General features: G+C 40.6%; 1 protein-coding gene across 1 annotated transcript in view; it reads left to right on the forward strand.

Moving 5' to 3' along the window:
* Positions 1 to 26,189, forward strand: part of atp2a3 (ATPase sarcoplasmic/endoplasmic reticulum Ca2+ transporting 3) — a 55,012-nt gene that overhangs the window by 25,110 nt on the left and 3,713 nt on the right. Inside the window, exons 6-16 of the mRNA XM_079650290.1 lie at positions 5,343 to 5,423; positions 5,699 to 5,784; positions 6,422 to 6,886; positions 17,231 to 17,319; positions 18,250 to 18,352; positions 19,160 to 19,291; positions 21,758 to 21,874; positions 21,970 to 22,188; positions 23,106 to 23,441; positions 25,066 to 25,286; positions 25,375 to 25,577. Coding sequence (XP_079506416.1) covers positions 5,343 to 5,423; positions 5,699 to 5,784; positions 6,422 to 6,886; positions 17,231 to 17,319; positions 18,250 to 18,352; positions 19,160 to 19,291; positions 21,758 to 21,874; positions 21,970 to 22,188; positions 23,106 to 23,441; positions 25,066 to 25,286; positions 25,375 to 25,577 — 2,052 coding nt within the window. The remainder of the gene's footprint in view (positions 1 to 5,342; positions 5,424 to 5,698; positions 5,785 to 6,421; positions 6,887 to 17,230; positions 17,320 to 18,249; positions 18,353 to 19,159; positions 19,292 to 21,757; positions 21,875 to 21,969; positions 22,189 to 23,105; positions 23,442 to 25,065; positions 25,287 to 25,374; positions 25,578 to 26,189) is intronic.

The raw sequence follows: 26,189 nt of genomic DNA on the forward strand, positions 1-26,189 counted from the left end.
CCGAGGTCATCTTTTTTGGACCCCAACCTCCAGCCTCCCCGGTTGAAATTCTGGGCTCCCTCAATAAAAACATCCTCCCCTCCGTCATGAACCTTGGAGTGACCTTCAATAGCGCTTTTACATTTGATAAGCAGGTCAGCACCGTAGTCAAGACCTGCTTTTTTTTAAATACGACTATTGGCCAAGACCAAGTCGTATTTATCTTTCAAAGACCTAGAAAGAGTCATTGACGCCTTTGTTAACTCGAGACTGGATTACTGCAATGTGGGTATGGACCAAGCGTCAATTAGACGCCTGCAGCTAGTGCAGAACGCAGCTGCACGTCTTCTCACTGGCCGTAAAAAGCCTGACCACATCACCCCAATTCTGGCCTCACTACACTGGCTTCCAATTTGGTTCAGAATTGATTTTAAAATCCTTTTCATTTGTTTTTAAAGCACTAAATAGGCTGGCTCCTGCCTATATAGCCGAAGTCCTCCATCGCTACACCCCAGCCAGAGCTTTAAGGTCTGCTGACCAGCTGCTGCTGGTAGTGCCCAAGACCAGGCTCAAAACCAGAGGGCACCGAGCATTCGCAGCAGCTGGCCCTAGGCTCTGGAACACTCTGCCCCTCCATGTGAGGTTGGCCCAGACACCAGGGTTTTTTAAATCGACACTTAAAACTCACTTCTTCTCTCTGGCCTTCTAGTCTGAGCAGAGCACGACTCCTGACATTTCCCCTGTGTGTGATTTTTATTTTTATTTATTTTTTAAATGTGTGCTGTTGTATTTGTTGTAAAGTGTTTTTATTGTATGTACAGCACTTTGGCTCGACCAACAATTGTTTTAAAAATGTGCTATATAAATAAAACTTGATTAGATTTGCACCTTTTGGATGGATTAAGGTGAAATTATGTACGGACATGATGGTCCACAGAGGATAGTCTTATTACTTTGGTGATCGCCTGACCTTTCTTCTAGTGCAGCAATAAGGTTGACATTATTTAAAGGTATTCAAGGTCTGCAGAGGATACTAATGACATCTTGGTTGAAATCTTACATACTGGATTATGATTGTTCATTGGTACCCAACTAATGTATGGGCCCCTAACTTTTCAATTTATACATTTCTCAACAATTAAACACTTTTTCTTTTTTTAAAACCCCAATACCAGAATCTAAAAAAATACCCCTACCAAAACATATACACTGCTTTTGAAAGGGGTCCTATTTAGCTTTTTGGGGTTTACCTTTCCTGTAGTGTGTTATATAGATTTGTGTGCATCTCAATGGTCAGCAAAGGCTAAAATCCCAAAGATCACAACCGAGCCGGCCGGCTAACCAATCAGAGCAGACTGGACTCTGGTAAATTTAAAGCATGGAAACATGTCACATTAAGGTCCTTACACACCAGACGGGCACCAAAGGACACCAAAGAACACGTCCCGTGGCCATGTTTCGCACTGGAACACACCGCAAAGACTTCAGCCAACGGCCAAGCTGCACGTACGAACTTCGCATTCGTGAGTGGCAATAACTCTCCTTACCAGCAGGCGGCGGTAGTGTGTATTCGTCATTCAAAAGAGGCAACAACCGGAAGACAGACTGCGTGATACACCGAGAGAAGAAGAACAGACTGCGTGATATAAACAAACAACAAATAGCGTGTGGGTTCCATTTCCATTCCATTTTTACTCTACAGCGAGAAGCTCATGGGGCTTTCCCGAACCTGTGTCGAGAGCTGGAGTTAAATGAAATCTCAGATTTGCCTTCTCAATAGTTTGTTTGGGTCCCTGACTTCCGTTTTGCTTCTCATGCACTGATTCGCTAAGCTGAACAGACAATCAGTGATTTCTTTGGCCGACGGCATTTCAACATGTCAAATTGGCGGCGGAAGGTGTTGGCATGGCCGAAAAGAGACAACGGTGCAGTACACACCAAGACACACCAATCTGAGTAGGGCGACACGACGCTCATCGACGGCCCGAGATCTATCGACGCCGAAAATCGGCTTGGTGTGTAAGGACCTTAGAGACACAGAATATGACACCTGAAAACAGGGCCCCTTAAAAGTCCAACTGGATTGCTTTCATTGGCAAATTTCTCTAAATATATAGTAAGTCCATACATGTCGCATTAAAGGCAGTTTTCCCAAACAGTTCTTCACACCTAGGTCCTATAATGACCTTGATTTAATTAGATGCAGCAGGTTATTCCGAATACATCAAAGCTCTGTGTACATATAGACCAACTTATTAGCCGCTTTCACACCAAGTACTTTGCCCCACTTAGTGTCCAGCACTTAGTGCCCCCATGGAACTAAGTACAGATCGCGTTCACACCGGAATAAGTTCCCTGAGGGAAGATTACGCAAATGAAGCCGCGGACATCACTTCTTCTTCTGCTTTGGGTTTACTGCCAGGCCGCAAACAACTTCACGTCGTATACTGCCACCCGAAGTCCCCGGAGTTGGGGACTGGCTTCAGTAGAAACTGCTGGGACTCTCAGCAGCTTCTACTGAAGCCTTCAGAGTAAATCGCCAGAACACCGACACCTCCTCATCTCCACCGCTCCCATGTTTTTTTTTGTGTTGCCATAAGTTAGTCTCTCTCCGTTGGTGCGCAGGGCTAATGCTAATAATGCTAAAGCCAGCAAATACAATGGCGGCTTCAAGAAACTTTTCTGAGTTTTACGGACCATAGTTTGTAATTCGCCCAGCCAATCAGAAATTGGTACTTTTTTCTCCCCAGGATAGTACCACCTTTCTAGCAGGCACTAAAAATGGGGGTTCTCTTTTTGGTGTGAACGCAAAATTCCAGGCACTATCGGAACTAAACGGGAAAAGTACAGGTAAAAATACTCCGGTGTGAAAGCACCTAATGACAAACAAACTAACCTGTTGCTTTGTCTTTACTCTTTCTCTTCCCTTTTCTCACTTCCTCCCTGCTTTGACAACATCAATGCTCTGCTTACTTTATATGCAGTTGCTATAGTTTTCACTTTTCCAAATAGGTTTTATTTAGATTCCTTTTATTTTTGCCTATTCACTTTGAATAATGTTTCTTCCTGAGGTTAAGATGAGGGCACTGGACATTATCAAACTGTGTGTGTACAAAAGTCTTTCATTACATTTGAATGAAAAAAAGCACAAAACTCAGACTGCATTGTGTCTGGAAAGGCCAATATTCTTGTTGAACTTAAATGCACTTTTCTTTTAAGATGTTGTCAGGGACCAAGCAGTAAGGGTGGGGAACCTTTTTCCTCTCAAGGGCCATTTCAATTTTTTCAACATCCTCCAAGGGCCGTACACATTATTGAGCTCTGCTTAAAAATACTAAAATCACAGCCCATTAATTTCGCCTTTCTTTCATGCTGTGCAAAGAAAAAGCAACCTCTTAACCCAGATATCTTGCCATGACTCGCGTATGTATGCACGTGCACGGTTGTGCCATGACCACCAAAACAGAAAGATATGGACACAAGATGTGTGCAAATGTATTTAGTTTTTGCTATCCATGTGAACATGATTTAAGTGTGGGGGGGGGGGGGTCCTAACCTCATCTAGGGGGGTCCGGGGGGACTTCAAATGTTGAAGTTAAAAGCATCAATGGTGCACTTAGAGCAACATTAAGAGATCTATGGATACATCAACATCCATATGAAACATAACTGTAAGCAGATATTCTTTTTCTTTATGGATATTTTACAAATCACTCCCCTTTTAAACTGTATTCTTGTTTATTAATAACCACTTTGTTTTACTGTCATATAGTATTTTATACCGGTTTACTTTATTCTCTTATTTTTTTATAACTATAATGATCATATAAAGATGTGCCTTTACCTCACTGGTTGTAGAAAAAACATCTTATATTCTTTAGCATAGCTAGGGTGACCAGATGTCCCGCTTTGCGCGGGACTGCACAGCATTTTCACGACTTTTGGTGCGTCCCGCAAATTGAGACGATTTCCCGCATATTTAATTTTGATTGGCTAAAACGCTTTTCTAAAATCAGCTTTATCCAATGGCTGTTGAGAAAGCAGGGAAGGCTATCATCACGGCGGTGTGTTTGCTGTCAATCAAACTGTAACACACGGCGGGTGCTGGTCAAGTGTTAACCAATGAGAGTCACTCACACACACACTCCCCCGCGGCCCCGCCAAACAACAACAACGAAAGTCAGTCAATAACGCAGGCGACGCAGCAGGTTATGGAAAATGGAGGAAACTGAAACTACAGCTAAGAAGAAAAGAAGATGCACTTACAACAAAGACTTTGCAAGAGTAATTTTTCTATTTCACATGGCGGTGAATACGATGTCAAAAGACACAGAGAATGCGATTCTCAAAAGAAACGTATCGCTCAAAAAGAGACATCACACTCTATGGAGATATTCCTACTCAAAACAAAAAATGATGGCCACTCAGACAAGGTAACAGTAGCAGAAATAACCAGTGTTTACCATACAGTGCAACACTCCCAATCATAGCGGTCAAATGACTGTGGTAACAAGCTCGCCGACCATTTTTCAAGACTCTGAGATAGTAAAGAAAATGTCATGTGGTCGTACAAAAGCAGCGTCCATAATAACAGATGTGCTTGCCCCTGCCTCTGTGGAGAGTTGTTTGACAGAGTTAAAGACACCAGTGGTTCTAGGTGACAAAATAGCCGACACAATGTGCCACACAAAAAAAATATTTGGAGGTGAGGACCCCCCACCCCACTTAAATCATGTTCACATGGATAGGATACTAAATAAATGTACACACATCTTGTGTGTCTATGCGCGAGTCATGGTAAAATATCTGGATTAAGAAGTTGCTTTTTCTTTGCACAGCATGAAAGAAAGGCGAAATCAATCCGCTGTGATTTTAGTATTTTTAATCAGAGGTTGAGTTCAAACATTTGTACGGCCCTCAGAGGATGTTGTGAAAATTGAAATGGCCCTTGATAGGGCTGCTCAATTAATCGTATGTTAATCGCAATTACAATTTTGGCTTGCAACGATTATGAAAACAACACAATCGAAATAAAACGATTATTATTATTTATTTTTTTATTGGTTTTTCAGTTGAATTATACTTAAAGTTCAGGGTAATCAACTGTTAAAAACATACTATTCAAATGTATTTGTTCAATTAATGGATGTTTTCAAAGTAAATGGATAATTGTTTTTAATAATCGTGATATCAATTATTGACCCAAATAATCGAGATTATGATTTTTGCCATAATCGAGCAGCCCTAGCCCTTGAGAGGAAAAAGGTTCCCCACCCCTGATCTAATAGGATACAATAATGAAATATAATTATTGTGGATAAAATCCTTTTTGGTAATCCTACCCTGTTTATGTTTATTTCTAGTTGGTGACAAGGTGCCTGCTGACATCAGAGTGACCTCTATAAAGTCCACCACCCTGCGAGTGGACCAGTCCATCCTCACAGGTATTTCCTAACCTTCATCAGACTCCAAACAAGGCTTTCACATAATTCAGACGTATACTCCCTTACACCTTTATTGCATGGACTTGGACGACTGAAGGTTAACATTGTGTAATTTCAGTGTCTGTGATTTTCTTTGTGATATTACTTGCTACCCCTTTAGGCTGTAAGTGTAACTGTGTTCAATTTCCCTCTGAACGTCCCATTGTTGGTCTAATAGTCACCTGTTGCACATATATCTAACCCGGTACAATTATCTCATACCCTGTTTCTTTCAGGGGAGTCTGTGTCCATCATCAAACACACTGACCCTGTTCCTGACCCCAGAGCCGTCAACCAGGACAAAAAGAACATGCTGTTTTCTGTAAGCACCTGCCTGCAGCTCACTGAGTCATGTGTATCTTATTGAATCTAGTGACTGTAATTCTTATTTGACTTCTCTGGTGATCTAAAGGCAACTAAATATCAATTTTAAATTATTAATATTTTAATTGAAACTCTCTTCTCCTATGTTCTGAGTAATAACTTGAAATTATTTTATTCACAAATGTAAGAACATTATGAAGAAGAAATAAGAAACCATAAAATAGATTTAAAAAAATCCTTAACAGTAAATCCACATTTACAGAATTGTACAATTGACATACTGTATGTGGAGGTGCATTACAAATGTATCAAAAAAAAATTAATACATTTTTGCAAACGAAAGTCCTTTTTTAAATGTTTTTTTAATAACCAGAATGTAGATGTTGATTGTAATGATGAAAGTAGGTTTCCCAAAGAGTAGTTCCTTTGCATTTTAATTAACATTGACTAAGTTAAGTCCGACTGTAATGAAAAATATGTGTCTTGTGAAATATGGATAAATGTCTGAGGACGGCTTAAAAACATTTCTTGAAGGTGCGAGACAACTGAAGTGTATTTTTACATAAATATGTTTTTATATAGACTGCATCTTTCTGCCTCACTTTTTTGCACCTTATGATATTTTATTCCTGCAGGGCACAAACATAGCTGCAGGCCGCGCTATAGGCGTGGTCATCGCCACCGGCGTTTCCACAGAAATCGGTAAGATCCGTAACCAGATGGCAGCTACGGAGCATGAGAAGACGCCTCTGCAGCAGAAGCTGGACGAGTTCGGGCAGCAGCTCTCAAAGGTCATCTCCCTGATCTGTGTGGCTGTGTGGGTCATCAACATCGGCCACTTCGGGGACCCCGTCCACGGGGGCTCTTGGGTCAGAGGGGCCATCTATTATTTCAAGATTGCCGTGGCCCTGGCTGTGGCCGCCATCCCCGAGGGCCTGCCTGCTGTCATCACCACCTGCCTGGCCCTCGGAACGCGTCGCATGGCCAAGAAGAACGCCATCGTCCGCAGCCTGCCGTCAGTAGAGACCCTGGGCTGTACCTCTGTTATCTGCTCTGACAAGACGGGGACCCTCACCACCAACCAGATGTCTGTCTGCAAAGTGAGTGGCAAGGCTTAGATTTGACTGCTGATTATACAGTTAAAGGAATAGTTCTACTTTTTATATAAATATATTTTGTATATCAATAACTGACCCTGTGTTACTTAACATTCTTGAAGAAACCTGTTAGAGAGCTTCCATGGTGAACAAAGACAGAGACAATAAGTCGTGTACTACACCTAGAACACACATTTTCATTCAAATATTTTAAGAATCCGTCCAAATGACCACAAAAAGAAACCAGAAGCTTTAGGAATATCATAGGAAAATGTAATTGTGTGATTCGGTATCAAAAGCTTTTTAGGGACTTTTACCAGAAGAGCAAATTGTGTAACAGTGAATTTAAGTTTCAGAAAATGGTTTCACTACAATGAAATAACTGACTAAAATCAGCACACATTAATAATGTTCAGCTCAGAGTCTCTGATTTGTAGTCATATCCACATTTTTGCTATTCCAAGTCTGTAAAAGGACCCCAGCATTCAGAAATATTCAAATACACCCTTTTTAAAATGGGCAGAAAAAAAGCATGTACACTGCAGGCAGAAAGCATTATCATAAAGTTGGCATGTCTGTAAAGGGGAGACTCATGGCTATTCATCACTCCAATATTTTGAGGTAGTAGGGTCAAGGAAATTCTGTGTATAGGCCATGCCAGTTAGCTTAATATAAAGTGTAATTTAGCCCCCGTCTGTCAAGCCAACACGACATGGTTGGTAAACAGATTGTTGACTTTGTCATTCAGCAATCAGATTTTAGAGATTAAATAGTAAGGTTTTAACAACAAGGCTAAAAGTGTGCTAGTGTTTCGGAAGTATTGAGAATATAACCTAATTCATGAGACTTGTATTATGTGCATAAGTTGTGTGAGAGTTTATTAACAGATATTTAGTTCTGCTACAGTTAAATTCGGCCCCTGAGTATTTGATATGCAAATGGCCATTTCCTGGGTGAAGTGTTCCTTAACGGCTGAATTGTAGCAGAAACTCAATTCTAAGTATTTTATTTTCACTTCCTGCCGTTTGAATGACATTTACAAAAATGTTCCTGTGAATTCTTTGTTGAAAAAGTGTTAGAGGTTAATTCAACAAGGGTTTGCTGTTTATTATTGATTTTTCTTTTTCGTCTTTGAGATTTCTCTTTTTTTCCCGTGTGTGTTTTTCCTTTTTTTTCTCATGGATGGAAAATCCTTGTGCTGTTGTAATGTTTACCTCTGTGTGGCAGCTTTGAGATAACTGCTGGTGAACTAGTACAGTCTGGCATGACCCAGCAGCATTACAGTCTAACACCTACACACCTACACACCTACACACCCACACACCCACACACCCACACACCCACACACCCACACACCCACACACCACACACCACACACACACACACACACACACACACACACACACACACACACACACACACACACACACACACACACACACTGAAGGTTTTCCAACATGTCACATGGGCTGACTGAATACATTATAGCCATCCATATCCTGAACTGTAGGTAGGTTTCAGTGTACTGTATACATAGTGTACATATAATTACATGAGACAAGCATGGAAAGATCTTATCCAAAAGTATTCATGAGTACTTCTGCAGCACATAGCCTCACCCTTTTCTTTGTCTTTTAGTATGTGCATCTGTGTGTTTGCAAGCCATCTTTGCTCCGAGCACAGAGTAAATGCCAGCACTGCTGTTTGTCTTGGCTCCTGTTCAGGGCTCTAGGTCTAAACACACACACACACCTCTCTACCTTAAATCCTCCATTGCACTTCTTACGTTAGCTAAGTATTGTGGTGCTGCAGGGAAGTCACAGCCTACAAACGGTATTCTACAGAGAAAATAAATGTTGTTTGGTAAAGATTCTCTTAAAGAAATCACACCTAGATCATGTTTTTGAAAACTATCATTCCCTCCAATATCACACATTATCTCGCAATTGCAATATCAGCCCCAATTTAAACAATTTTGAGCTTACTAAAAAGGGTGTCATGTAATGAGTTTAAATTGTGATATTGGGCTGTATAAATGAAATGTGATTGATACTAGATGACCAAAAGGGGAATTATTACTATTAGAATCTGGACATTTGGGACCTGATAATCATTGCGCTTCGATCCAAAATGCTGTTTATCGGAACAGCCACAGCTTTATGTGCCATACATTTGACGAACAGCTGCTGTCTAAAGGAATATAATAATGTCCTAGGAAATAATGTGAAGTCCTAGAAATGTTCAAAAGTAATTTATTTGATTCAAAGACGAATAATTAAGAAATAATTGAAAGTAATATTCTTTTTTTACATCCCTCACCATTATAAAAAACATTCTGAAGCCAGCTGTCACAGTGAAAGAATTCCCTTAGTTATTTTATGTCTGGGAATACAGTATATGTGCAGAAAACAATTATCATTCCTAAGCATAATAGTGATCATAACACAGAAAGGTCAAAAAAGGTCATCACTAAGGTATTATGCATATGACAAACCTGAGACGTAAAGCAGTAACACCTGTTCAATGTCAGACCCTTATTCCTCAGGACCAAAGTTTCATCTTTTCTTCATCTATATTGATAGATCATCTTTTTTGTGTTGATAACATTATTTATATCAGTGATGCAACTAAAGCTGCAGCCACACGAGGACGATAACGGTCGTATCCGCTACAGTTCTCTATCAGATAGACAGTTCGGCCACACGAGGCCGACAGGGAAACGCAGATAACGATAACTGGTCCCAAGGCAAACGAAACGCTCTGGGGGGCCAAACGGCGTGTCTACGCCCTATAACGATCATTTCCTGCTAACGATGACGCAATAGCCCCAGTGTTTGGAGCCAGGTACCGGTATCTCGCAGGCAGTGCTTGAATTGGGCCGGTACTCACCGGTACGCAGTACCGGCACTTCTGATTTTTACCCATGTGGTACCGGCACTTCTTACTGAGTACCGGCAAGGTGCCGGTACTCAGTAAAATGCCGGTACTCAGCCGCCGGCAATATACGTATATATTGTAAACGCAACGCAGCGCAAATGAGGGTCTGACTCTGCCTCACAGAGGGTGACTGGCTGTCTACATGACGTGGCCTGCCGACATACACGGTTACGTGTATTGTTGTTAGCATTTGGTGCTAGCTAGCTGCGCTAACGGATATAGGGAGCTGTTTCAACAACAAGGTGGAGGGAGAGTCCTTTGCTGTCAGACTGAGAGGCTGAAAACTACAGCTCTGGTGAGGTAAATTACTCTCTGAGTCTTTAGATAGTTAACTTAGTTTAAGTTATCTCAGTGGGTCTCAAACGGTTCGGTCACCATTTATGTAAACACATATTTCCATTTGAGGGGGTAGTGATTAGTAAAATATGCATGAATAATACAAACAAAATGTTAACTAGGTGAAAAAAGGTAAGATAAACTTGTTGAGAGCTAAAACTAGTCTTTGCTGTTGCCTCGAAGAGGAGCAGGGGGAGAGGAGGGAGACAGGAGAGGCCGATTCAGGAGACCAGACACACTCACAACTATAAATGAACCAAAAACAAATAAATAAACAAGTTTCAATGTTTTTTCATATTGGATATTGTATGTTATTGCTTATGGCCATGTACTTATGATTTTATGATTATTTAAATGTATACATTTTTGTTTCATATGGGTGTAGTCTCTTTATTTCCCCCTCAAAATGCACCAGATTGATGCATTTAAGTCCAACATTTAAAAATAAATCTTACCGGGAGAGCATGCCCCCGGACCCCCCTATAGGATTTGAGGCCCGGCCCCACTGTTCCCAAATAGATTTGCAATTTTTTTTAAATAGTAACCCATCTCCATATGTTTCTTTTTGGGTAGTAGATTTAAACTAGAGGGCTATCACTTTGTGCAGCAACGCTATTGACAAATAAATCCAGCAAAATGGCACAAAAAACTGGTAGTGGCCTCAGGGACGAGGAGTCATTTAACCAGCCAGTAGGAGTCAAGCTTTACTTTCTTTTATATCCATAAAGAAAAAGTAAATCTGTTTACAGTTGTTTCATTATGGATGTTGAGAGGTATCCATATATCTCTTCATTTTGCTCTCAAAGTGCACCAGATTGATGCATCTAACTTCAATATTTTAAAAAAAATGTTCCCGGGGGAGCATGCTCCCGGACCCCCCTAGACTAGAGGGTGTCAGGTCCACTCCCCACTTATAAAAATAGCACTTTACCACTGCACCCCCTCTAATCTCAGATGCACCCTGAGTCATTTTGTTTAAGTACAGTGAGCCTTTCTAAAATATACAGTAAAGAGACAAACCTACCAGCATTATAGGATATACTATGACTTTGTGCCAAATACTTGTTGCTGATTTAGAGTACTGGCACCTTTTTTATTCCAATTCAAGCACTGCTCGCAGGACAGCGTAACCAGCAGGAGCTTCCAGTTAGATTTGATCGATATGTACGTACCCGCGAGTGAAGTCTAATCGGACAGGAGAGAGACACGCAGCTCTGCATGATAACCTGCAGCTCCGCCCGCTGTGATGGAGCGATGAGAGGAACAAAACACACACTTAAAGTTAGATCATCACCCTTAGCTATTTTAATGACCTCTCAAACTACCTAAACTAGTTATAAATATGTTTATTTTTAGTGTTGGGTCACTCATTACTGGATCAGCCAGCTGCATGAGACCACGGATACTGACGGGCTGTCAGGAGAGGGGGAGGAAAAGAGAGGCTCCGTCCTCTGTGTATTATTATTATATTATTATATAGAGTCGTTATTCATTTGTTTTAAAGCTCAATAAATAACAAAGAAGACCTTTGACCGGCACTTTTCGAATTTTGTCCGGAAGATTTCAACTTTAACGGACATGTTGACCAGCGAAGGCCCACCTCTGCTGCTAAATCCAGCGCAGAGAATAAACAGAAGGGCAACCATGCATGCGCGAGAAGTCTTCTTCGCTGCGCCACTTACAGGCCGGCATATGTACTACAGCGTCTCCATCGGTTCGAACTGTCTCGTGTGGACTGACACGTTTCTGGTGCCTATTGCGTGTGGACGGAAGACTTTTTTGATAGCGATTTCAGTTTGTTTCCGTTATCGTCCTTGTGTGGCTGCAATGTAAGGGGCTTGAATATTTGTGCTAGAGTTAAAAGTACAATATTTACCTCTGAGATGTAAGGTAAAAAAATTGCAGAAACGATAAATATTCAAGGGAAGTGAATTTAAAATGCACTTGAGTATAGTACTGGAGTAAATGTACTTCAATGAAAACCTGCTTAGGTATTCCTAGAGGCTTATTGTGATTGGCTGAGACTTGACTTTCACAGTGTCCAATGTGACAATGCCTGGATAATAGTTCATGCTATGTTCTACACTAGGCCATATTTAGTGACTGTAGTTATAACAGTAGTTGATTTCCCTGCAGACTGCATAGAGTGCATTAGTTATGTTCTGACAAGATTTACTCCGGTCAGGAGAGAAAAGCAAATAAATCAATATCTTGACTTCTAGTTGATCTTCCATTTTATTTTTTGCCATTTTCAAAATGGAGCCCTCCCTCCCCTCGCGTCTCTCACTCCTCGAGATGACGTTGAATAACGGTGTGATTAATGCGTAGCGGCAGGGAGTTCCCTCTGGCAGGAGGGACACGCAGCAGTGATCTCACCGCAGCCCCCCTAAACCCTCCTGAACAGAAAGAGAGCGAGGCAGGCTGACGCTGGTAAATATTGACCTTCTGCTTCCACCTGCACTCCCTCGCCTGCTGCTCTCCGCTCTCTGGTGCGAGATAAGACGGCACATTCACACTCACACAAAGACAAATCAAACTTCCGTTTTTTTTTTTTTTTGGCCATGGTGTTTCCTGGAGATAGCAATATTAGTGGTTGCCCCGCATCGTGTTGGCTGTGTTTTATGGTTTTTGTGCGTCACGATTTTCAATGCCCACATGAATATTTACCCAGGCTTATCCATCTGTGCTCATTCTCAGACTGGTCCCCAGCCAGGGGCCCTTATGGCACCATCACGTGTCTCCCCTGCCTCGTGGGTATCCCCATATCCGCAGGGTTCCAGGGATTCCCCCTCTGTATCCTGACTTCCCTTTTTCCTTCACACACATGAAGAGACAGCACACGTATAAACAAGTTACTCAGTGTTCGACCCCACACAGGCTCAGAGGAAGTGAGTAGAAGAATACAAACTTGTGCCTAGTTTCCTTGGAGACCACAACGGATCAGATAGTGAGAAAAAAAGTGACCACAGATGAAAGAACAACTTTATTTTATCCAGCTTTGTGTGTGCTGTAGTGAGAGTCTTTGTTGATCTTGTATAGATCCCAGCCTGATGACCTTTGTGAAATGTAAGAATTCAGCAGAAGGGGGAAGCTATTTAAAAGTCTCTTAAAATGACAGTGTATACAATTAAATGTAATAATGGGCTAGATCTGTGCTAATCGGGCCTGTATTTTATTGGTAAATCTAAAGGTTGTTTAAGGATATATTTTTTGTACAGTTAAACTTAATTCTTCACAAATGCATCTGAGGAACAGCTGGTGTTTACAGTGCAGCCAAACAAACACACTGTTTTACGATAGAAGTTACAGTAGGCAATAATTGGACTTTTTCCATTTTGCTATGGGTGTGTGTAGTTTTCCTCGGGTCACAGTAAATCTGGTAACCTCGCTGAGAAGTTGGAGGTCTGCAGATCTTCGCCTAACTGCTCGTTGCGGCTGCTCCTGACTGTTTAACTACACTCTGCGATATTTAACAGTGATCCACTGTCAAAGAATCACTACGTTTGTGCTGTAAACGTATTTTTGATGAACGATTGTAGTCAGCACAAACCTTGATGACCAAAACATTACATTTTCAGTCACTGCTCATAATATTAAGCTTCAGCAGTTGACAAGGAGCGTAAAAATGGGCTGTGGTTCTCTTTTTAGATTGCTATGTTGCCAAAGTTGTTACCCTTGTGCCTTACTTGAAAACAGCTGCTCTCAATAGGACAAACACTCCTATAAAATACTAAATATTATAATTATTTTCCACTTTCCTAATCATTTAAATTCTTGTATAAGAACGTATAGCCATTGTTTTTATTTAGAGAAAACCACTTTTTTTTTTATCAGGAAAATAGCAATGCCCATGACAAACATGGGAGGTGGGTCAATCTGCCAGCAAATAGTACAATCTATTATTTTGTACTCCACATTGAAAGCCTGATATAATAGAATGCATGGTTGTATGCTGTAATGGCCGTGGTATCCACATTTGTGGTTTAAATGGGGACATCTTGTGTCTGTATTTTTGCTAGACTTAGAGCTGAGGTTAAACATAAAAAGAAAATAACAACTTTAAACTACCTCCAAAATGTGTGCAATATGCATTAACAAAGCCAAAATCAACAAACAATAAAAACAGGAATACCCGAAGTGAGGCATAAGTGGGCCAGGTTTAGGGGATTTTAGCATTAGCAGACCATTTACATGCACACAAACCATAACACTTTACACAGGAAAGCGTAATGGGGCCCCTTTAAGAACATAAACCAAAAGCATAATCTCAACTAAAATAGTAGATCTATTCAAACTTGGCTGACACAGGGTCCCAAGATTACTGGCCCTTATCAGTTCCAGTTTCTAACTAAATATAGCTCAGCACTCGATTAGTAGAGTGAACAGAAAGCAGAGAGGCTGATCCAAATGAGATAAACATTAATACTCAGTTTCATTGTTGATTGATTGTTGATTGAGACATTTCTAATGCAAACGTCCGTGTTCCAACTAAATCTATAATCTCCCTGAGGCTAAAATCATGATTTCAGTATGACAGTTATTTATAACTGAGTTCAGGAATAATTACTCTGTTAGAAGCCGAAAACATGGCTTTCAGGTTCATGTGCCAGAGGGAAGACAGCTAGCTTCAGATTTTGTATTCCACACACACACACACACACACACACACACACACACACACACACACACACACACACACACACACACACACACACACACACACACACACACACACACACACTCTCACTAGGAGTAGAGGACCAAGTTTAACAAAATAGCTACTTCATTAATTCTTTTATCGGTCAGATTTAATGGAATCTCAAACGGAGTCAAGCGAGGTCGTAAGGATGTTTTCAATCAGTGCGTGTACTCTTTATATTACTTCAGTGTAGAGTTATTAAAAAAACTAAATAATGGAGGTCAAGAGAAGTCATTTAACCTTTGAGTAGTTTTATGTACATCATTCAACTGTTTGGATGCAGAAAGGGCCTACATACATTCGATACTTGTTTTTTTTAAACATATATTAGCATAAGAAGTGTATCGCCCTTCTTGGGGGTATTTTAGGAAAAAGATAGCGAAACCTTTGAGAAGCAGGAGCTCTGGGACTCATGCTTTGTTTTACTGCAGTTTACCGGAGCGTGTACGGTAGTGTGAATGATTGATGAAGTTTGTGAACTCGTTTCCTGCATGTTTAGAAACGCTAAAGAATTGGTGAAAATAGGGCAGAGACTGCTGGGGGATGTCTTGAGTCTGCTTACACCAGATTTCTTTGGCCGCATTTTGAACTCAACCTCCCCGGTGACTCTCTCTCCAGCCCGCAGAGCACCTTCTGACAGTTTTTCATAATTAGGGATGGGACAACATGGCATGTTCTTACAGATCGTAATTAAAACACCCACAAAAGTTCACCTTGTGGAATTTCCATTATCGGGATACATGTGCATTTTTCTCAACAGCAGGGGGGCGTGGTCAGCTGCTGCTCAGAATTTTCAAAGACAGGCTTGGAATAGAGCGAAAATGAGCGAAACGAGGCATGGCTAAAAAATGATCTGTTTGGTATTTTGAAAAATAAAATGTATAAATATACCTTATGTATGGTCATACACTATATCATTTAAATATAGCATGATAGGTCTCCTTTAAGGGAATGTGTTATTACCTTATTTAGGATTCTTCTTTCCAAAAAAGGGAAGTGAGTGATATCTATGATGCAATACAAATATAACTGTCTTAGATCTAGGATAAAGGGACATCAGTTGAGTTGTAAGCATATTTTGATAGGTTAAGCAATAATAATTAGTCTTCTGTGAGCAGCGTCCTGCTCTCCAGTATTTACACAGGATGCAGCCTAAGCTGTGTATTTGAAGTGTTCTGACACCACGGGCTGTGTGATGGTACAGCAGAGGCAGTAAACCACTCTTGGCAGCCCGAGATGTTCTTACATCACCCCTACCATTCCACGTTGGCATACTCTGACAACAAAGGTGTTATATTACCTGTGTGGGCAACTCAAGGACATGCCCACACTTCAGAGCTGCCCACTAGAATAACATCATGAAATCACTCACTTGATGTTTAACATTGATCTTCAGTTCAACCCCTTAACTTTTAACTCTCTGAACCCAAAGCAGTTCAAGGGCGTTTTTGGCTCTTGTTATATTTTATTTACTTTGGTCATCTTTTCATTGAAATATTTGAAATGTATGAGTCCTGCACCTGATGAGAGATGAGGAATGTTTATGCAGTTTTGAGAAGTTATAATGCCATAATCAACACTTATGTTTTGTTGATCATTTATTTAAAACATTTCAAATGTTTACAACTTCTATACTGACAACCCCCCCTTTTCCTACTAATCTGGAATTTTTCTTTTTGTCATTTGACTGTAGTTTTGGTGTTTTCAGCGTTTGAATAAACACCCTACTATTTGTTCTGCAAATGAAAGGTTAAGGTCATAAAAAATAAATGCATCTTTGTTCTTAAATTCAATGCTAGTTATTATTTGTCTTATTCTGCTATAGCCTTACTGCTCCTGATTGGCTTATGTTGGCTAACGTTAGCCAATATTGCTAAACATCAGGATAGATCAGGGGTCTCAAACTCAAGGCCCGGGGGCCAAATCCGGCCCGCAACTTCATTTTATGTGGCCCAGCAAGAGCTTGCAAAGAATATAATACGTTTATTATACGGTTACACGCTACTTTACAGAAGCAGGTTGCCCATAAACCCTTTATGCGAATGTAGCACGCGATGAAATTGAGTTTGACACCCCTTGGATAGATGATGCTGCAGTAACTGACATTACTCAGTTAATCTTACTTCAGTTGCTGTTACACTTTTATTTAACCATTTACTTATATAAACAAAGTTATCCCTTGTGTCCAAAGCAAAAGTCATATCGTCTCACTTGCTCTCAATTTGAGGTGAAGTTTATACAACAAGGGAAAAGTTTCCTTTTATAGTAAATAGTTATTGAGTCCTTTACCATACCAGGACTTTGACTATTTCACTACCTGCTCTGAAGCTTTGTATAATCATCTAACTATAACGCCTTTTGTTTCTCCTCTCCAGATGTTCGTTGCAGACAAGGTGGAAGATACAAGCTGCAGCCTCCATGAGTTCAATATAACTGGATCTACATATGCCCCTGAGGGACAAATGTGAGTGTCACAGCTTCAACAAGTATTACTTCATGTCAACCTCATTATGTGAAAAATATGTTTACTTTTCAAATGTTACCAAAGCCAATTTACACTACTAAACTCAGAAGGTCATCTCCCATCATCCTTTTTATGAAAGCCTGATGCTTTTTCAAAACAAGATACATATTTTGACAAACTGAAATGTGATCTGTGGAGTAAGATTTGTAACATCAGTGCTAATGATTACCAAAAAATGTGTTTAGCTGTGCTTTATTTGTTGCTATGGCAATTTCAGCAGTGACCAGGGACACAGTGAGTGATCCTAGATGTTATTATAGTTTCATATAACCAAAGGGAACAATGACAGTCACTTTAAATGTTTTAGAGAGTGTCAGATTTTCAATTATGTGTTATATCAGAATACATATGATAATAATACTTTTGAAATAATAGAAGCAGTGGAGTGTTACAGGTAGGTAGCTGGTTATTATGTAGGAGAAGGGTTCCACAGGTCATTGTATATGCAGGTTGTTTATTTTGCCGTTTGCTCGAGTACAGCATTGTGACTCTGCATGAACCTGTCAATTTCATAACAGCACAGTGTGGGTTACTGTGTGGGAGCCTCGCTAGCAACAGTTGCAGTCTTTACTGGGAAGATATCCATGGTCGTCATGCAATCAGCACTGCTTGTCCACACACACACACACACACACACACACACACACACACACACACACACACACACACACACACACACACACACACACACACACACACACACACACACACACACACACACACAGTTTACTACTGTACAACCAAGAAGGCAACTTTCATAAATATTGATTAGGGTGTTGTGTCTGATGTGTAGCGAAGTGTGAAGTGTTTCTCCCCTGTGTTTTGCTGTTGTGAGTGACGTGTGTGTGTGTGTGTGTTCCTCCCTCCCAGACTGAAAGGAGACAAGCCCGTCCAGTGCGGAGACTTTGATGGACTTTTGGAGTTGGCCACCGTGTGCTCAATGTGCAATGACTCTTCACTGGACTACAATGAGGTAATTGACATAAAACACACACATGGATAATTGTATCACATTTTTAAGCCATTGTGCATCCCTTTGGAAAAAGAGTGAATACGTGAGTTTGGAAAATTGCACAATATAAATCTATTTTAGTATACCTCAACAATGGAATTATGATCAGTAGAAATGGCCATGACATGGGAACTTTAAGGGTGTAATTGATTGTATTTTGGCGATTCGCTTTATTATGTACTTATTATAGGAGGTAAGGTTGGATTTTAAAGAAATTAATCAAATAAGCATTAACCAGCCCAATGATTAAAAAGAAAACGTCAAAAATGTCATTTGTTATGGTTAGGGGTTTTTCCCTTTCTGTTGTCGTTTTATATAGGTTTTTGTGCATGTAGATAGTCTGCAGAGCTGTTTCTCTTTTATTTTTAGATATTTTTTCTCTCTGCTTTTGAAGTGCTTTTTTCACCTCCTAGTCATCACCATGGTATCATGGTAATTATGCTGAGGAGTGATAAGGCTCTTCTCAACTTCCATGCATTCCCCCACACTCGTTGTTTCTGTTCTGTAGGGGTAATTTTGTCACCAATGTTGTACTATTTTGAATAAAGTAAGTTAGTGGGAGATCAAAACTTGTTTAAACATGAGTGGTTTATTGCCGCATCTCAGAAACAAACGATGATTGATCCTGGTTCATCTCACCTACATTTTAAAACACTTTGCATGTAGGACTTAACATGTGTGGAGGCAGAAGTAAACAACCTATCAATCCTAAATGCTTACTGTATAACTTGGCTTCTATAAAACAGTTGGTATGTTTTTCTCCCACAGGCCAAAGGGGTGTATGAGAAGGTGGGTGAGGCCACAGAGACGGCTCTCATCACCCTGGTGGAGAAGATGAACGTCTTCAAGACTGACCTGTCCGGAGTCAGCAAGGTGGAACGTGCCGGTATCTGCAACTTGGTGAGCTACATGTGTTTGTCTGTGTCAAAAAGGACTATCCACCGACTTACACCATCACAGTCTGTATTTAGGTTTTGGGGATTACTGCTGCATGAGAAAAAGTATTTTAAGGCTGTACAAAATCAGTCAGATACAGAAGTCCTGAGAGACGAGTGAGAAGAAAAAATAAAAATAATTCTGGTTATATATGTTCTGAGTCTAATAGTTTTTTTCCCCTTATGTTTGTGGCTTGAATTGACAGGTGACAAATAGATTGTCCTGATCATATTTCTAAGTTCCTTTTTTGTTCAGCTGTATTATGTGACAGTCCTAGTTAGAACATGTGGTAAAGGCGTACTTCACAACAAACACATAATTTCCCCCTGATTTTCACAGATGGAATTCAAAAAAACTTGCTAAATTATTTTGGCAAAGCCCTTTTCGTTTAAGGCCATATTAGCCGCTACTAGCATGACACAACCAAATATTTCCCCCTTCCACTGTGTTTAAGTTGCATTGTGGGTAATGTAAGTGCCAGGTTTTTTAAATAAATATTAAAAAAAAAGATTCTCTGTCTGTACAGCAGCAATTTAGAATCATCCATTGTGATTTTGCCCATTTTTTTATATCAGTGTAAGGCTAATCTGTGCCATACTTCTATTCTCCAATCAATTGCTCCTTAATTTAACATACAGTATGCTGCCTTGACGCGGGATGACATAATGACCTAGTATGCCCCTGGTTATTCATATTTGTGGTAGATTATTTTACATTTTAGTATTTTTTTTTTATGCCGAGTGACTTGAAATGAGTCAACAGGTTTTGAGTTTGCAGCCTAACTCCAGGGCTATTTAACAAAGCACATGGTTGTTGATGGACATATGTTTGACTTCAGGGTGTGAACCTGTGTGTGTTTGGTTATGAGTTAAATATTTAAAATGTAATTTACAACAAGCTGTAGTGACAGCATGCCTCCCTGCTGCTTACTGGCTGCAGCTTCTCACAAATAAAGTGCATGAGCCCTGCTAAAGAGACACAGACGTAAGAGGTGAGTCTGACTTGTGCAAGAGAGCATGTTTTGGTGTCTGAGAGACCCATGCGTCACTGAGGGATCTGTCAACAAATGTGTGAAGGTCACCTCTGGTTTCAAGTATTTTCACTCCTACATTAAGGTTGTTGAATCCAGTTGTAGTCACTTTCAGGAGGAACAAAGCTTGTCAGTGACAAACCATACAAGTCAGAAGGGCAGAGAAGCAGAAGTATGATTTAATATATAGGTCTAACAATGACATGCATCTTTTAGCACATGAAATTCAGAGGAGATGACCTTCTAAATCTCTGCTGCACGTACACAGCTAGAATAGATGGTTGAAAGTAATTTCAGAATCCAGATGGTCTCCCTGTTTGATGAAGAGGAAAGGTTTGTCACATTTCAGGACATCCGTCAGAAGTCCCCTGACAGTGTTTGTACATCTCAATCGGACACCTTTCAGCTCCTCAGGGTTAATGGGATCAGCTCAGACTCTGAACAAGAGGGACACCTACTGGTAGAAACAAAAACAGGACATTAAATGCAGATAATGTGCAGGGAAGGGGGATGTTTATAGGCATGTGATCCTCAAGTGAACCTACTGTATGTTCAAGGCTTGTTGGTTGCTAGAAAGCCTTGAAAACACTTGAGTTTTAGTGTGGTGTTTACAAGGTTTGAAGAGTAGATTTTGACGAAAGCGCTTGGAATTGCAATTGCAATACTTTGATAAAGAATCAATTTCTGCCAAATAGCTCCTATTTGTTGATATTGTCACAAATAAAATGATTGCAGTGTTGTTGAACTGGACTAAATTATATTTATCGTGCTAGTTTTTTTCCCTCTATATTTATAAATGAGGAAGGAAGAATAGTGGGAGCGCCATATGATAATGCAGTCCAGTGCAGCACCACTACAGTACCAACTATGACCTCAATGCTTAACAATTGATTTAATGAACACTTCCATGACATTTAAAAAAAACAACTAGGAATTTGTGGAATCAGGAAAGTAAGCTTTAAAGCAGAACAGTTGTATTGGATTGTATAGATACCAATGAAGTTGCCACTGATGTATGAACTGCATATACATGTAATTAACCACAATGTAAGGTGCTGGAAAAGCTAGAATTTGACTTTGAAAAATATGTATCAACCCTGTATTTTGGTATTTCTTCCATTTAGCATTTTAGCTCTAATCGTACATAAACCTCCAGTAGTTATTCCTAACCATCCTCAACCAGGTCTACATTATCATCATGCTGTTGTACATAGACATCTGAGGCGGCAGGCAGACATCCAGACAAGGTGGTTGAGTGCTTAGTCTGAAGAGTCATCCATCAGCTGTCAGCAGCCTGCTCACTGGCCTGACAGCTGCCCACAGATTCAGCTGCTTAGCTCCTGCCCTGGCTCTTTCTTCTTCTTTTCTTCTGTAACATCTCCCTATTCTTCATCCCTCAGGTAATCAAGCAGTTAATGAAGAAAGAGTTCACTCTGGAGTTCTCTCGTGACCGCAAGTCCATGTCCGTCTACTGCACCCCCGTCAAGCCAGGGTCCCAGAGCAAGATGTTCATCAAGGTATGAACAAATAATATAACCAATAAACAGAGAGACTTTTATCATTTGTATGTGTTGCTTTCAGGGCTTGATGTTGTTCTCTCTCCTCCCCTCAGGGGGCTCCAGAGAGTGTGATAGAGCGCTGTCAGTACCTGAGGGTGGGGACAGGGAAAGTCCCGCTGACCGACGCCTTGAGGGACCAGCTGCTGTCTAAGATCAGGGACTGGGGGACGGGCAGGGACACACTGCGCTGCCTGGCCCTGGCCACTCGTGACGTCCCGCTACGCAAAGAGGACATGGACCTGGAGAATTCAAACAAGTTTGCAGGTTATGAGGTATAGTGGAGGAGCGTGGTGACATCTGATGCTTATCTTAGGAATCCAAGTTGGTCAAATAGGCTCATTTGGTGACACACCACAGGCAAAAACATGCACTGGTCAGTTTCAGAGTTGAGAGTTGCTTCTTCCTTAAGACTTGTGAAATCAAAACATCCAAAATACACATTTAGGTGTTGATTTAACTACACTATGCATTTGTAGATTTGTCCTAAATTCACCAAAGTGAGCTTTTGATAAGGCCTCATCTGCATGTTTCAACAATACCTTTTAGAACACCGGTTATTAAAAAAAGTATTGTACTTAGTAATGAACTGTGGAGGTTTTTTCATATCTTTTAGTGTTTTACACCATTTGCCTGTTGTGTCTTTTCCTACTGTATAGTCATACTAAAAATTCCAACTTACATTCACCAAACTTCCCTGTTTAATTAATATATATATTTTAAATGTCTATACAGAGGGGTTTGTTAATCTATTATCCATAGCATATTAAACATAACTTTTTATTCTTTAAAAACATTTAGAAAATGGAATGTAATAATAAACATTTCAGAAACATTGTCATGCATAATATAAATGTCTAAATATAATTGATCAGCCATGGAAGTATCATGGTGAGATGTTTTAGTTTACCCTATTCACAGATATTGTCCTCTTTGCTGCCGTCTGTTTTTCGTTTGACAGCAGTGATAGAATCTTCTTTCCACTGAAAGAATAACCCTTCTACTCTTGGTTCTTATTCTCTGAGACTGTTTTTTGTTGCATTGAAACTAATCAGTTTGATGTTTTCAGCAGCAATACAACAAATACAAATAATGTGAATTCCATTTCTGAGGATGCGAGGTGAGATTCGGTTTTCTGATAAAGTCCTCTTCCACCTAATCCTCCTCTCTTTTCTTTTTTTTTTCTATTCAGTTGGGCCTCACATTTGTTGGCTGTGTGGGCATGCTGGACCCGCCCAGGAAGGAGGTGATCGGTTCAGTGAAACTGTGCAACGAGGCAGGCATCCGCGTTATTATGATCACGGGAGACAACAAGGGCACAGCTGTGGCTATCTGCAGACGAGTTGGCATCTTCGGCGAGGATGACGACGTGACCGGAATGGCCTACACGGGGCGCGAGTTCGATGACCTCACGCTGGAGGAACAGAGAGAAGCCGTCAAACGGGGGCGATGCTTCGCCCGCGTGGAGCCATCTCACAAGTCTAAGATTGTGGGATTCCTGCAGTCATTCAATGAGATTACTGCCATGGTGAGGGAAGGGGGGGATGCCTTTGTAAATTTATAGTGTGCATCTATACTTTTTACCCAACAACCACCCCTTAAACTATACAATTTCTTTACTTCCTGCTAATGAAATCATTATACATTTCATAAGTTTATTATTAATGGCGGAACTAAGAGATCAGAAAGAAAAAATAAGTCTGATTCCATTTTTTTAAGCTCCTGTCTGCGTTAATGAGGGAGGAACAATTTTAACAAGATAATTGTTCATCGTTTCATCAGTGAAAAAGGAGGAGAAAAGACATTTTGCCAAGATCATTTTTCAGATTTTTTTGGATACTGTAATAATGGGTACACATATTGATATGATTGAAATACAGTTTTAGCCAAGTAAAAGACATGATAGTAATGCAACACACTGTATTTCTAGAGTGTAATAAGAAAATATAAATGCTATTAGTCCTATTTGGAGCATGGGGCAGTTGCACACTACAGCCTCTTGTGGCCAAAATTAAGAACCAAAACAAGGGAACATGACTATCAAGAACAAACTTTTTTTTCTTTCCTGTTCTTAAGTCGTCATCACAGAGGAAAATATTAAGAACAGACTTAGAAAATGTATCACCGGGTATTTTTTTCTCCATCTAGTCTCTCAGGGCTCCGTACTTTACGCCTGTTGCAAGGCAGAAAAACAAAGCATTTCCCACCTTCCTCTGGTTGTTGCGTTGTCTGAACGACTTGTGGAGAATGCATGAGAAGAGGCCAGTGAGGCGTTACATGTTTCAGGTCTCTCTGAGGCTGCTCTCTCAAACACTGCTATCAGAAGCTGTCATCTCCAGCCCGCTTCGCTGCATCCTATCTGACACATGTCTCAGAAGAGGGGTGATCGGAGGGGAAGATGGGAGGGAGGGAGGGAGACAGCAATATCACCATTTGCCTGTCAGACTAACTCTACCATTCACAGCGGTCTAAAGCAGCTTTAGGCCCTGTCGTGACACATTAATATATCTCACTTGCTCAGCTCTTGATTAATCTTGTCTGGATCTGACACGATAATGAGACGTTGTGTGACAACATAGTCATTAGCTTTCATCGCCGTTAGTCTCTGTTAAAAGTGTTATCGCCCCTGAAAATGTGGGAATGAAAAACAAGTTGAGGTTAGAATAGTAAAAAATATATATGTTCCCTCAAAAAAGACCCTTTAAAAGAAATGTATTCAAAGGTTTTCTCCAGATTAGGTCCATTTGTTATACAAGACTACTTTCTAAGCAGTTGCATTTTTGGGCCATTTTGGGTTGAAAAAGTAGAACTTCTGAGATTAAAGTTGTGCCTTTTCGAGAATTTCTTAGATAAACATTTGAAATTCTCTGAGTCTAAAGTCACAAATCTTGTTATTTTGTAATATTGAGGTTTTCTTTTTACACCATTTCACTTTTGCATTGGTGAATCAGTCTTATATAATGGCATTTTTTCCTGCTCTCCCTTCCATCTCCGGAATATCTGATTCCATTTCCAAATAAAGTTGCCGTCTGAGAGGAAGTAATTCATTTTTAAATAATTGGTATTTTCTGCAAATGTTTTTGGGATTATTGATAGAATCAGGAATCGAATACAAGTCAGGTTTTCTGAGGATTGATCTTTTGTGGTCCCAGACAGGAGATGGTGTGAACGACGCCCCCGCCCTGAAGAAAGCCGAGATCGGCATCGCCATGGGCTCCGGCACAGCGGTGGCGAAGTCAGCGTCTGAGATGGTGCTCTCTGATGATAACTTCTCCACCATCGTGGCTGCCGTAGAGGAGGGCAGAGCCATCTACAACAACATGAAGCAGTTCATCAGATACCTCATCTCCTCCAATGTGGGGGAAGTGGTCTGGTGAGGAAGAGGAACACGCTGAGATATTACCTTCACGTTGAGTCTGACGTCATCAGCTGATGTTGGATTCTCCTCACTCTCTCTCCAGCATCTTCCTGACAGCCATCCTGGGGCTCCCTGAGGCTCTGATCCCAGTGCAGCTGCTCTGGGTGAACCTGGTGACCGACGGCCTGCCAGCCACCGCCCTGGGCTTCAACCCCCCAGACCTGGACATCATGGACAAACCCCCCCGCAACCCTAAGGAGCCCCTCATCTCTGGCTGGCTCTTCTTCAGATATTTGGCCATTGGAGGTATGTTTAGCTCTGCTGTGATTTGATGTGTGATTATGCATTTTCTCACTATAGATAATGAATTGACATAAAATGTATGTATGAAAGACTAAAACTAGAATTGCAACTGGCGAGCATAGACCTCTGCAAATGCCAATACTGCATTTACATGATCAACAGGTGTTCCCATTTCCTGTGTTGGGATTAAGATTTCGGTGTGTGATTAGCTTCAAGTTAAGCAATGAAACAACACAGATGATACTTAGAACATGTGTTGTATTTCATTGATCAGAAGGTATAACATAAAATGTTAATATCTGTTTCTGAGTTTGGGAATTTTACAATCTGGAGAAAGGATTTCTGAAGATTCCCCACACAACACAAATGCCACACAAATGCTATAGCAGTGTTCATGAGACTGATAATGGAATGTGTTCACCTTGGACCATGCTTCACACCTCCATCCTTTTTAAATACAACTCAGGCTAGTTGTTTTTCGTGGAATCCCACTCACAGACAGACAGACCTACTAAACGTAACTTCTTGTCAGAGGTACATTTTGTGTGCGGCACACCCTTGCATTTCCACAAGAATTCTATTTAGCACAGCCTTAGCGTCGATGGACATCTGTCA

This window comes from Notothenia rossii, assembly GCF_949606895.1.
Source record: "Notothenia rossii genome assembly, chromosome: 9".
Taxonomy (NCBI): domain Eukaryota; kingdom Metazoa; phylum Chordata; class Actinopteri; order Perciformes; family Nototheniidae; genus Notothenia; species Notothenia rossii.